At 33.9% G+C, this 14,806-nt stretch overlaps 1 protein-coding gene across 1 annotated transcript in view; it reads right to left on the minus strand.

The window, feature by feature from the left end:
• LOC113559219 overlaps nucleotides 1–14,137 on the minus strand; it is a 58,943-nt gene extending 44,806 nt beyond the window's left edge. The window contains 1 exon segment of the mRNA XM_026964852.1: nucleotides 13,912–14,137. Coding sequence (XP_026820653.1) covers nucleotides 13,912–14,137 — 226 coding nt within the window.
• Nucleotides 14,138–14,806: the final 669 nt, after the last annotated feature.

Consider the following 14,806-nt stretch of genomic DNA (forward strand, 5'->3'; position numbering starts at 1 on the left):
CAATAAGGTCCTTGCGACGACGGTAAGTTTTTATATATTCTGTAAACTACATATTTTTGAGTAGAAAAAAGGAAAGGCGACGTGTGTATAATATTATACATACTACGCATATTATATACTAAAACATAGATAGTATATATTATATGCTCGAATATATACATACTTACACATACATATTATATATTGTGTATATAGTACCATTAAGTACACCCGGCGGCAGCAGCAGTTTGCAAGATAACTCACGTAATGTAATGAAATTTTCTTAGAGCAGTTTTATTTTTTTATAGTAAGGGTAGTCTGCGCGTGAAAATTAATTTCACCGTATACACAACGCTGCGGATTAAACACATAAAGTATGCACGCCCGGTGCAGTCGTAACGACTATATAGTGTGGATTATATATATATATAAGCATAGGAGTGTATAATATTACGACGTAAGTCATTATATTATAGAGTACCTAGGTGATTTCAAAATCAAGTGTGTTCGGGATAATGTTCGATTTTGTTTGCGAAAAACAGTGCCGAAAAGTAGTTAGGCGTTCGTATATAATACAATATGCTGCATTCTTTAAATATTATATATATATATATGTATAACACGTAATAATATTATGTCATCGTATAATAAATCCACGGTCCAATGGTTCAAGTATAAAGGCGACGAATTTATAGGGTGATTCGACGTAGTTAAACTTTTCCCCCATACAATAACTCTCGACAGCCAGACCCATTTTTAATAAAATAATATATTTTTAAATTTAATAACGTCATATACTTTTTAAGTTTTAATCACGACTAAAATTAAAAAAATTCATAGTAGGTTAGTTAATTATAAGTTATAACACTGTATATTACGTTCTTTAGTATAAAAATTTACCTACTTATTAAAATAGACAATGCATTCTCGATTTACATGTGTATTTCTTTAATTATTCTGATTTTATTTTGAAATTAAATAGGTGGTGTTATTCAACATATGCTATTTAGGAATTTTGTTAATTTCGTATAAAACCCGAGTTTATAGTTGAAATTTACCCACAAAATATAAACGAATTCAATCTACCCATAATTTGTTATGATTACATCATTTGTTGCGTGCTCAGCGATACTAGTGCAAAGTACATGTTATCATGAAATAGATTTACTTCAATCTAAATTGAAAACATTTAATACACTATACAGTATTAATTAAATATCAAACTCTATATTAATTGCTCACACAAAATATTCCAAATACCTTTTATTGATCTGTTATGAAGGCGCTATTACATACCCTGAAGAAATGGTGCACTTTTTAGTTAATTTTTTTATCTCATCGACCCAAGGAGACTATAAAAACGTGGGATGTCCACTCTTATTATTTTTAATAACTTATATAATACTCTACCAATTCCTGGTATATGAAAATTTTATCCCTAATTGACACGTGCCGGATGAGACACTTTATTTTAGTCTTGTGACATTTAATTTTTATAATTATTTCCCTACAACCATTTCCACGTATATTAATTGACAATATTTTGTTATATTCTTTTAATAATATATTTTCTTTTTTCTATTATGATATATTTATATATTTTTTTTACAAAATTTGATATTATATAATATGTATCATTATAGATAATTCTGTGTATACACACACACACACACACACACACGCATATATACATAATACATGTACTCATTGTATTCGTATCAATTAATGCTATTTTTATTTGTATGTTATATGACAAGACAGTTACGCGTTAATGAATTATATTACCACACAAGATCTAAATTACTCTATGTAGGTAGGTACATCCACAAATAATTAAATATTTTTACCTATATACGTGTTTAAAGTATAAATACCCATATTTATCTTTATTCTTTATGCACATTACATTAATATAATATATATATATATATATATATATAGGTATTTTAATAGTTCAAATATCATCAATCATTTATTAGTATCCAGCATAATTAATCAAAAAGTGATATCAGTATTCTAATTGACCACTTATCTTATAAAAAAAAAATCCATCAGAATGTCACGCCCATTATACTGTCATTTATTTTATTTTTTTATAGTTAAAATAACGTAGATATAAAGTAGATACCAAACAATCAAATTAGCAACTAAATTTTTCTCGACTTTTAATTTATTCCACATTTAAATATTTCAATAATAGTGTGCCTACTCATCTACTAATACAAGGAATTTTTAACTTATTCGCATTACTGTCAATTATATCTCATAATATATTATTAATTATGTATTTAAAATATATTCGTTTTCGTAATGTTATTAGTATTTTTGTATAACCTGTATATAATATGTAAGTATTTATACAAACAAATAATGAAACCTTGAAAAATCATTTTCATTAAGTTTTGAGTTATACTTATAATCAATATGTCTCTTGAGTCTTGACATAATATTATATATATACCTTGATATTTATATTTGAACATTTTAATGAGATGGATTTAATTTACTCAAATAAATTTATTCAAGCTATAATTTTTTCTTTCAGAATTTTATCCATAAAATGTCACTCCAACAATGTTAAAAATTCAGTCTATTAACGATAAGAAAAAGATTAATCATAACGTAAATCTTTCTTTATTTCCGTTTAAATTTAATATTTAATATTCCTTATTCTAACTTAATTGTATAAAGTGCTTATGAAATTTTATATAATATTCAAATTAATTGTTAATATAAATAAATAATAATAATATTATAAAATAATGTAATATTAATATATATATAAATAATATATAATATTATAAATTTAAATAAAAAAATAACTTATTTTACAGTATCGGAAAAACTACTCTTATAAAAAATATAGTTTTGATTTGTAAAATCGGAAATTATTTTTAATCATACAAAATTTAATATTCTAACTGTAGGTTAATACAATATATTTTACTATTAATTTTTTTTTTTTTTAGATAATAAATATTAATAATATTGAACTTCATATTGAACCACATATCACTACTTTAACTAAGGATATAATTAATATGCTATAAGGTGGACATAAATTATTACAAAAGTCGGAAAATGACGTGGCTCGTGGCTCCGCACAACTTTATATTATAGTCACATAATTTTAAACATCAAAGTACAAGATGACACGTTATATATCTATGAGAAATGAATGAAGGATAAATTATTTTAATTATTAAAATATAAAACAAAAATGTAGGTCAACTCACATTTTCGTAAATTCAAATTGTTGATCACATTTCCCCTTAACATATGAATGAGTCATATATGATGTAAATATGTATCATGAATATATTTTAATTTATAAACGAACGAATAAATATAAATAACAATGATTAGGGATTAGATCTATGATTTGTTACGGTGAATTTGCCGATACGCTTGTTTTTATACTAAACAATAGGTTACAAAAAATAATAAACAATTATACGCATTAGTAAAAGATTAATCCTAATATACTCCAAATTAACCTATACTGATTTGAATCATTCGAATGAAGACTTATTGTAACTTTATTATTTATCATTATGTAAATTAATTATTATAGTTTTTTCAAATTTTATTACTGAATTACGGTTTATTTTTTAATTACAGACAGTAACAAATATTTTTAAAAATTCAAACCTCAGATAGTTTAAATTTAAAACAATTATTATATTCTCAGTTTATTGTTATTTAGAAGTATACGTACAATGGAATTGTTGAAAAGTGAAATATGTAGGTTTGATAAAAATACGTAAATATAATATAGTATAATATAATTATGCAGAAGCCATACATCTATCAATATATTATATTTGTATTATTTTTCCGAATTATAAATAATGAAACGAAAAACTGCTATTAAAATTCAAAAACGAGTTTAAAAATACCATATATTTTATGCCAGTTTGATCGTGATCGAATCGCTAACAATCGTATACGCAGATATAAACATACAACTTATATCCAGGCCAAAGATAGTTTTCGAACAATTTTAATATCATTTATTTTAGCGTTAGAAAATGTGCGAAACGCTGTTTTATAGCATTATCGTCATCGTCGCGTTACGCCAGCATCCAAGTTATACATTTATAGACATTATTTACATGTATATCGTATTTCCGTATGATTTTTTTTATTATTTTTGATCACTCGCCAAACATCAAACGAGCATGTATTCCAATTTCCCGCGCTCCATTTTTCCACTAAACCACAATTTATGTTTTACTCTTTAATTTATAATCGCACTTTTTATTTAAAGTAAAAAAAGTCTCACGAATGACGGAGTTTCACGTAAATTCTATTGTCACATCTCGAAGACGTTCTATTTCTCATTCATTATAATTATTATTATAAGAAATATTTCCCAACATTCTAGCTATATAATCTCGATCATTACTTTACAACAAATAATATCTACCGTTATGGCGTTATACTAACTCATCAAAATATAATTCGTCTTTGTTAGATCGTTAACGAGTATATCTTTAGCGAATGGTTGTATAAACGTTATAAGATATAGTAGTAATATTTCATTACTAATAAATGCGGTCAAACCACAATAACAACATCCAGTATAATAAACTTTTTATCATCTTCTACGGTTTATTAAACTTGTAATTTTTTTTACTTATACTGATTTTAACTACAGTGGCTCGTATTTTTTTTTTGCCACCAAAAAATTTTAACTCACGCTTACTGGAAAACTCTATAAACTAGTAACCACCAATGGCGTCATTTCAGTTTTTGTTTGACTTGGGCAACTACTAACTGATTTTCCGAGTGTCGACTCAAAATTTTTTCCACGCAGTTCAAATAGAATAGTTGGTGAGGAGAGGGAGGGTAAATTTTCAGGTATATGAACGTCACACACAGGATTTTGAAATATTAAATATAAACAATTTTGTCAAATGTTTATTAGAATTAAAAAATCAAATATAGAATAATTGAGTAATGTGTAAATAAAGAATAAATAGGTAATAGGTACCTTTTAATACTGCAGATTTACAAGTTAGCAGTATTTACAGTCACATAATGTAAATATTAAACATCTTGATTAATAATATGTTATATTTCTTTAAAAAATACAACAAAAAATTAACAATAAATCTTTACTTAAAAAATATCAATATTATGATTTATAACAATGGCCTTTAGTAGTTAAAAATAAGACTTCTTTTAATTTTTAAATGTGTCGACTTAAGGTTGATATAAAATTGTAAATGTTAGACTAGGGAAAATGCCTAAGTTGCCCCCCCTCCCCTCAAATGACGCCACTGGTAACCATGAAGTTACACCACAATTTACCAGTTTCATTTCTCTCCAGAGTAGCTCGTTGTCTATATCTATTTATCCTATCTATTGTTCGAAATAATATATACCCTCTAGTTGAATGTGCATACGAATTAATTTCTGTTTGCCCATTAGTAGTACCTTTATAATATATAACACACTCATCGTATAAGGTATAGCAACAGCAGGTGGTGTCCGCCGTTCTTACCACTGACTCGTTACCGCCGCCACCACCGTATTATTACCTTTCGTGGGAGAATCTACCGCCGCCGTGCCGTCCGGTTTGTACTTGATTTTGACGTTAAATTCACTCGACCGAAAATCCTGCCGGGCTTGCGTCTAAACACGTAGTCCACACACCGGAAAAACGTATATATCGAAACAAACGTCGTCCGCGTAATACCACTACAGTATACCTACATATTGCAATATATTATATGAAAACGACGGCTTATCGCGTGTTCAAAAGAAAAGCTACGTCGTAATGGTCACGATAAAGTATTTAACTTTGAGATGACGCACGTTTGCATTTTTATGTATAAGTACACGCCACACGATGAACTTGTAAAATTATAACGTTATAGTACGTGGCCTTTTTAGTATCGATGCGACGGTGGTACAAAAGCATTCGTATAATAAGTACGTACCTATATATATACATATAGCTATACTCGTCAAAAAAACAAAGTTGTACAACTTTACATGGGTAGAAAGTATGACGAGATTGATTTGAAATGGCGTTCAAAGCGTTAGGGGATATTTTAAATTTGAATATTTTTTTTTCTTTTTAATCAAGTAATCTCCCTTCTTTTTCTTCACTAATTCTTATGCCTATAATCTCATATGTTATATTATATATAGGCGCCTTTGTCACCCCATAATATACGGTTTCATGGATATATCCGCATTATATAATGTATAAAGACTTGCGGCTTCAACGTGCACAGTGTACAGGAATCACGGGCTGATAAATCCTACAGTGGCGAAAACCCCCTCAAAGTTTCTACGAACAGCTTTTAAGTACTACCGACATCTAAACCACGCAGAAAATACTCTGCATGTATGCACACAGAAAATAGTTTTCAGTATTCACTCTCAAATACTAAAAGAAAATAACTATAATATAGTACTTTATAGTATACCTGTTCTATAGTTGTACGGTGAGTTGTCAATCTTCCCTCTCCAAACGTCATACATTAGAGTACGTGAATATATTTAATCATTCATGAATACAAATACAATATTATAAAAAAATAAAAATCCTTTGAAATTCTTGTTTTTCATATTATAATAAATAATAATACTTCGAATTCAAATCAAAAATAACAAGGAAAATCCAACAATGATAGAGTCAATATAAAATATATAGATCCAAGCAGTAATACACAAATACAATAACAACATGGGTATAATATAATTAGAAACTACGACCATAATTCATGAGTATACAAGTATTATTATTATTATTTTTATTATTATTATTATTACATCATTATTGTCGTCGAATTATATTTAATTTTAATTTTTTAAATTCGAATTAATAATAGGTACTATTAGTGAATATACATTATATTATTATTATTGTGAATCACTTGTCAGTCTCAAGCACGCAAAATATATAATATTGCTTTTCTCTATACTCTCAACCACACCCGTTCTTCCCTCCGTCGACACCACTATTATGTATACTCATCATACCGCTGTTTTTTCAGTTACTATACGTGCTACTCAAAATAAGCTCGGCTCATTATTATCATCCGCCCTTCCGAAGCTGCGCAGTATACATGTTCTACATTTTTGCTGTCCACTAACTATCTTCTCCCCTCCTTAAAACGTAGTACCTACACTCTTCTCGGTATGCACACACACCCATATATATACATGTGCATATTCAATTTCTATATCTACATTTTCAATGATTATCCCTCGTTTTCAACACACCCCGTGCATATACGCACCTTATTATTATTTAAATAATAATTATTATAATAGAGCAGTCATATACTCGATGACGAGGAGAACCGCCACTACAAGTCGCATATTCTCGGTATTTTCTCGGCGTATTATTATAAATTTTAATTGCCCTGTTGAAACGAACAAGCGCTGCTTCTGCTGCTGCCAACTACCTCGTATAGTAATACTAACCCCTCCTATTTACCACCCCAGATACTCCAAAAGAGTGGAGGTAGAAACCATAATAGTACCAACTTCTATTATGTGAATTAACATAGAATTTATATAACGCGCTCCGGCGACTTCGTTCTATAGAATCGTTTTTAAACCATTTTTACCCGGTATTAAAACATATTATGAACAAGTAATAATAATACGCACAGAGCGCATACACCTATACACGCCGTACAGTATATTATGTTAAACTATATGTTTATGAATTTATTATATCATTGTATGTAATACGCGTGTGTATTGTATTTGTACGAGAACTTTTACATTAGCGTTTATATAATGCAATATTGGAGATGATCAATTATTACTAATTAATAAAGCGATCTTATACGGTTCGTGCAATTTTGATTTCCTTAATTTAGTAACTAGTGTTTTTTTTTTTTTTTTTGTAGTAGTAGTAGTAATAGCAGTAGTAGTTTGAAGAAGTAGAACACGTTTGCAAAACGTAAGCCGCACCAAAATGATTGCCGTTACATTTATAAAATAAACATGCCTATATATTATATTATATTCGCCGCATTTACCGTCTCGGTTAATCGGTCTTCTTTAACAGTAGCCATTACCGTTTCTTTTATTCTTTTATTTTTTTGCAGTTCGATACCCGTTATACCAATGTCGATGACAAAAATAAACGGTGTTTCGGCCGCGGCGTTATACTTCTATATCGATTGTACATATATTGTGGTTTAAGTGAATTTGATACGGTCGTATATATATATATAATTACATCTTGTATATAGATAGTCCGGTATGTAATACACGGTATGGCCGGTATATATACATCTGTTGTAGGTACACGTATACATTTATGGGCTATTTATCGGTCGCGTTTAAGTGTGAAAATGATTTCGATATTTCTTTTCGTATTCCCGTTGTTTTAGTGCGCATATAGTCTAAAAGGTTTACTTACACCAATAACCGCACCTTTTGGTTTTTCTCCATAAAATATTATGGAAACATAATATTATTTAATTTTGTCATAAATATGTAACGGTGCGATATTCGAATGTTGCTGGTATATTATAACACATAGCATATAGCCACTATAACAATATTATTATAATGGATATAATTTTTGAACATTATTACACGGCGATGTTCTTTTTTAGGAATACGTACACGATGCACGATAGTGTATCTAGTGGATGAAGTACGAGTACCTACGCATTTTACGGTACAGCGAGTAAGGAAATAAAGAAAAAATGCCCAAACAGCTGAAAACAACAGCGTTAATCGAGCAGCCGGAAACGCCATATAGTGTCAAAACAGCAGCAGAAGAAGAAGAAGAAGAAGAAGAAGAAAAACACCTGTTTATAATTTTTTTCCAGGTAACAACCCATGTACCCTCACCATTAATATGCGTCTTCCCGTCGTCTTGTGTCGTCGTCACGCGTCGGTCGTCGTTGCGCACCTAGCGCATCCATCAAGCACCGCCAAGGACAGAGTTCACACGGCGATTATAATATGGGCGATCGACTTACAATCAGTGTACCGTATCCGATGTTTTTTCATTATTATTATTATTATTATCATTATCGTTGTTATTATTCTCTACCCACCTATATTCGTATGTCAACCGTTGTACGCGCAGTCATTATATATATGTACCTGTTGTAGCTCTATATTATATGCTTATATAATATTAATTGGTGATGCAAACGCGCGTTTTATGTATACGACGACCATAAACCTGCGGCAGTTGTGTTCGTGTATATACAAATAATAATAATAATAATAAAACAGTCCCGCGTCCAGACCGTCGCGTATATTATGTATACAATCGCGGTAATCGTGTAGTTTTAGTGTTATATGCACACAGACACTCGCGCGCACTCACACAAGCACACGGATACATATATATTTATTATAAATATAAACAAGTTTCAACTATACATAGTTAATAGGGTTTTAAGCGTTTTTCTTTTTTTGTATTTTTGCATTTTTCCGCCCCTCCGACTAAATTGTTATAACGTTTTCATATCGTCGCGATGCGTCTATTACCGTGCAATTAGGACGGGTGTACGTACGCATAGCACATAACAACGGTGCATATTATATTGTATCGTATACATAGGTACACTACTATACCTGTTATTATTATTTCTATTACTATTGTTGTATTCCCGCCAGTAATATTGTGAACGTAATATATTATTTTAACCGTCATCCGTCGTTATACCACCCATTTCTTTCAAAATTTATTCTTCAACGCGCTCGGCATATATACGGGAGGTTATTGTATATTTTATTTTTTTTTTTTTTTTTATTTAGAGTTTTCACACACGTGGAAATATACATGCGCATTACGGGTTGGTGTAATATTTTACGACGACGCGAACACAATAAGTTCGCGCTCTCATCACACACGCACTCATATGTATAATATATATACGATATATATGTGGAACGCGCTGGTAGATAGGTACTTTTACGTTCATATAGTATTACGTATAACAGTAGCGGTGATTGAGAGTTTTTCACACGCGCCAATCTTCTACCTGTCTACCCGCAATGACGTATAGCTGTGTATACGCTACACGGCTGCACTTCCCCTAAACACCACCCGATCGCTATAGTGGTTCCCATCATCGTCATTATCATTATAACACATACATACACACATACACACACACACCCACTAAGATGCGCCCACGTAATCACACAAAGGCGCTTACGTCCGTGGGAAAAACCACCCGTCTTAGCAGACGGATTTCTCGACGCCCCGAGAGCAATCGACGCATTGTGGTTCGTGGCGAAACGCCCGGCTCGCGCATTAAATGTATATAATATTATATATAGAAAGAGAGAAAGTGAGAGATAGAGTGCGTATAGTATGCTATACATTGTGTATAACTAGTTACCCGTGTTATAAACGGGGATGAATATATATGTATTATTCATACAGGGTGAGCTATGTTTAGTGTTTAGCCGACTTTCCACACACCTAACACAGAAAAACGGAAAAACATAGTTGCCTACGCCCTACGGACCGTGTTTGCTGAACATATAATTCACAAAATATATACGTTGTACAATATATACTATGCAAAAACCTATACTAATTTATTATTAAACTTATTTTGAGTTCTCTTATATGCGCAAGTATTATGTGTGTGCGTGTGTACGCGCGCGCGTCTATATGCAATATGCATATTACGCATCGCCGCGCGGTAAATTTATTCAGAAGTATAACGCGGGATGGGGTGCACGACGATTTTAATAGCTAGCTCGGAAAAATCGCGAGTGATCTCTGCTGTTGCGCTGGACATTAATATTTCAAACGTTAACGCCGCGCGCCCCCGAGCACAATCGAATTTCCGGTACCTTATAATATATTATTATATTATACGTCGTATAATAAACTGTGTTATATCATATAATATATAGTATAGCTAACGTTTGCTAGTGTATATAGGTGTACTATATATATATATATATATATATATATATATACGACGTAATCTCGTCGGCCCGGTCTAAATCGCGGACTTGAGGAACCTAAACATTCTGCAGACATGATGATGTTTTATATGTGTCTTGATCTCTGAGGAATATTATTTTATCGGTCGATCTCCCTCTCTCTCTCTGCGTATGTGTGTGCATGGTACTAGACTATATAGCGGGCGAGGCGAAACAGATGTAATGAAAACGGCGGAAAATATATGTACGAGAAGAGAACTCGCGGCCGCCCACGTTGTGGCCGGCACGGTCTTGGCGCGCGACAAACCGTCGTCGTCGTCGTCATTTGGACACGTATACATATTGTAATATTATTATTATACACGATTCCGTCGACTTGCGCCAGAACGGGAAATATAATAACAACGATCATCAGAACGCGTTATAATTATATATCATTGCATAATATTATATTATATAATGTAGTGTATATGTATAGTGACGCGCGGATGTAATAATACTGTATAATGTCGCGAGGGGAAGCCGCTCTAAAATAAAAGATGACTCCGCCGGCTTAACAAGAGCGACCGGAAGGGCAAACGGACGATTCCATATTTAGAAACACGCGCATTGACCAAAAGACAAAAAAAAATTAGCTATAAAATAAAAACAAAGTCGCGCAAAATGAGGCGATTCGCCGCCGACGCCACCGACGCCGCCGCCGCTGACTGCGTTTATACGATCGTCATCGACTACGCGGACGACGACGACTACGACTACGAAGCTTTTGACGCCGCGCCGTTCGCGTATAGTCGGTATATTTATAAAACGTTACTTTATTATTATACACGCGCGCATACGTCGTCGCATATTATGACGCCTTGTAACGGGCGGCGCGGCGTAACTTTCGCATCGCTCGAGTCGCGTCTATATATAAACGCGCGTGTGCGACGCATCGCTCGCCGTGCCGCGATACGCGTAAACGTATACGCGTGTACACCATATAATATTATGTTATGCGTGTTTAATAATAAATAGATCGGCGGCGGCGGCGGCGGCGACGACGACGACGAATTTTATTATTCACTTGACGGGCGCGCCGTTGCGGGTCGTCTGCAAAATCGCAGCCACCGCCAACCGGACACTTTTAATACGCGCCCATAATATTATATGTGCCGGACATGTGTATGTGTGTGCGATACGTGTACATACACGCGCACGCGCGTACATACACATCACTATATATATATATATATATATATACATTGTCGGCTACTTATACACTCCTTACGATTACGTGTGATATATACGCCTCCGTGTTGCCCGTTAAATTTAAAACCGAGACACGAGAGTCTATTTTTACGCGGCCGTATACGACAGGACGAGCGAGCGATATCGAGAGGATTCCGCAAACCGCACAGTTTATTAGCACTGCCGCTGAACGTCGACGACGCGCGCATTCGTCATTCGGACAAGATTGCAGGCGAAGAACTAGACGACCGTATTATTATAATGTATACTGCAGCGATCGACGTCGTTCCGAAACCACATACAATATAGCAATGTACGGTTTAATAATATTTAATATCGCGACGGCGAGATTAAGTATATATTATTATGAAACTCGAATTATAAAACGGCCGCCGATGTGATATTACGAGACGGGTAATAAAGAATATGATATTATATTACAGCCACCACTACATAATATACGTATATTGTAATAATAGCGTCGGTAGGTGACGGCGGTGGTGGTTACGGCCGTGCCGGAGTGCGTTTTACACCCGCGGCTCGACGACGCGATTGACGAGAATAGTATAATGTAGAAACCATCACTAAAGCTTATAAGGAGGGGTATGTGTTTACGTTCGGGGATTTCGAGATTTTGGAAACCATTACCCTCGCTCTTACCCGCACACACATCTGTATCTTATCGAGAGCATTCGAATAGCTATTCGGTACGGCACGCGTTTGTACGTACATATAGATACCCCATAACGATTTTCCTCCGGGAATTTATACAGCATCGTATTGTTATAATATATATGTATAATTGTGTGCCACGGGCAGGTTGCCTATTTCGATAAATTCTTTGTCAGGAAACTTATTTATAAGAAAGGATTGCGCCGAGATGTCGCTTTACATAATATATATATATAGGGTTTCAAAATATATATAGTAGTTGCATAGTAGGTACGCAAAAACCACCTACGTATAGCATAACATATTATGATGATAATAATATAATAATGAAAAGCAAAAAAAGACAATAGCCTGCTCCAACACCACCGCTTCCACAGCCACCCGTACACCACCACACGGTCTTTTCAGGTATCACAGTATCAGTTACCACGTCCGCATACATCGTAAACCATATTATTATAACCCCGATGTAATGACAGCAGTGTTCTTATGTCCCTTTTTTATGATACTTATTATTATTATTATTATTATTATTATTAACTATAGCATAATATTATATCCTTATCGGCGGCGCCTTCGTGATATTATATTATAATATTATATATGCGTTCCCGCTCAATTCGATCTCGACTGATATACCTATCGCGTTACGACAACACGATATACCGACCACGGTGGCTATCGTTCTCGCGTGTTTTATTAAATCGACACACAAACACACATACACACACACACACACACATACACACAAAGCTGTCGGTACACGGTCTAACCACTAAAATGCGTTATAAAACTATCCGCGTGAGAATTATTATTAATGCAAATTCGAATTTAACAAACGAAAAGTTAATTTATATTCGTTTTGAATAGCCGTGTCCATCGCGGTCAACAAATACAACCAGACGCAACGGTACGTCGTCGTGTATTCACATAACAACAATTCCGCAGTGGCATTGGCTTAGACAAACCTAAGTCTAAAGGGATCTATCACTAGTTTTCTATATATTACCGACTTATTATACACCGATAACATAATATTATATTTTAAAAGTTCTTAGTGCGAATAATTTATACATAGTAGTGTATAAGTATGGATAGAAAATAATTAATTGTCAACGGTACCTTTGAACGTGGAGTTTGATAGCACGGCTGCTGTGCTGGTTATGAAGAAGAAGACGAACATTGTCGTGGTCATCCATCTACAGCCCGAAGATGTTGACAGTGAAGTGGTCGAAATTTGATGACCACGCCGTCGCCACTTGACCGCCTTGGTGCTTCCACCCCCGCCACCTGAATCTTCTTCACCGCCTTCTCCACCACTGTCCGAAGACTTCATTGACCAAATCATGTTGACTAACGACTAGTGTTTTTCAAACGGATTAAACGGCGCATTGCCGAACGCAAGACAACGCCAAAGTCGGCCGTGGTTTAGCCACTGCGACTTTTCTTAGACTTCCAAACCCTTTAAATAAGTCACTATTTCGCCGTTCAACGACCGTCGAAAAATTTACGATCATTTTAATTCTTATTTTATTTTCTTTCCCCTTTAGTGTTTATTTCCGTCTGCCTTTTGCGATATTTATAGTCTTGTCTGCCGCATGCAGCACAGCGAAATCTATAACAATTTGCAACTGTAACGATGTATTATAGCCGTCAACGGCGGCGGAGATTCGAAAAGGGGGATTTTTTTTTAAGTACGCATTTAAGGGTCGTCGTGTACGCTATATAATGAAATCGCGTCGACATACATTATGCGATTTAGAATTTAATAAAACGACCCTCGCTGGATTGAGGGGTCGTTGGGGCGCGAATACGAGATCCACGCGTTCAGCGAAACGTGCGGTGGTTCAAGAACGAGAAGATGATGGAGAGAGAAAAAAAAAAAAAAACTCTGCGTCGTCGCCGACGGGTTTTCTTGCTCTTATCTCTCTGATTACCGTTCCGGGTGCGCGGCGAGTTTCCGTACGACGCGAAGACTCGGCACACACTGTGCCCCGCCGGGTGAAACGATCGCTCG

The sequence above is a fragment of the Rhopalosiphum maidis genome, chromosome 3 (genome assembly GCF_003676215.2).
Source record: "Rhopalosiphum maidis isolate BTI-1 chromosome 3, ASM367621v3, whole genome shotgun sequence".
Lineage (NCBI taxonomy): Eukaryota > Metazoa > Arthropoda > Insecta > Hemiptera > Aphididae > Rhopalosiphum > Rhopalosiphum maidis.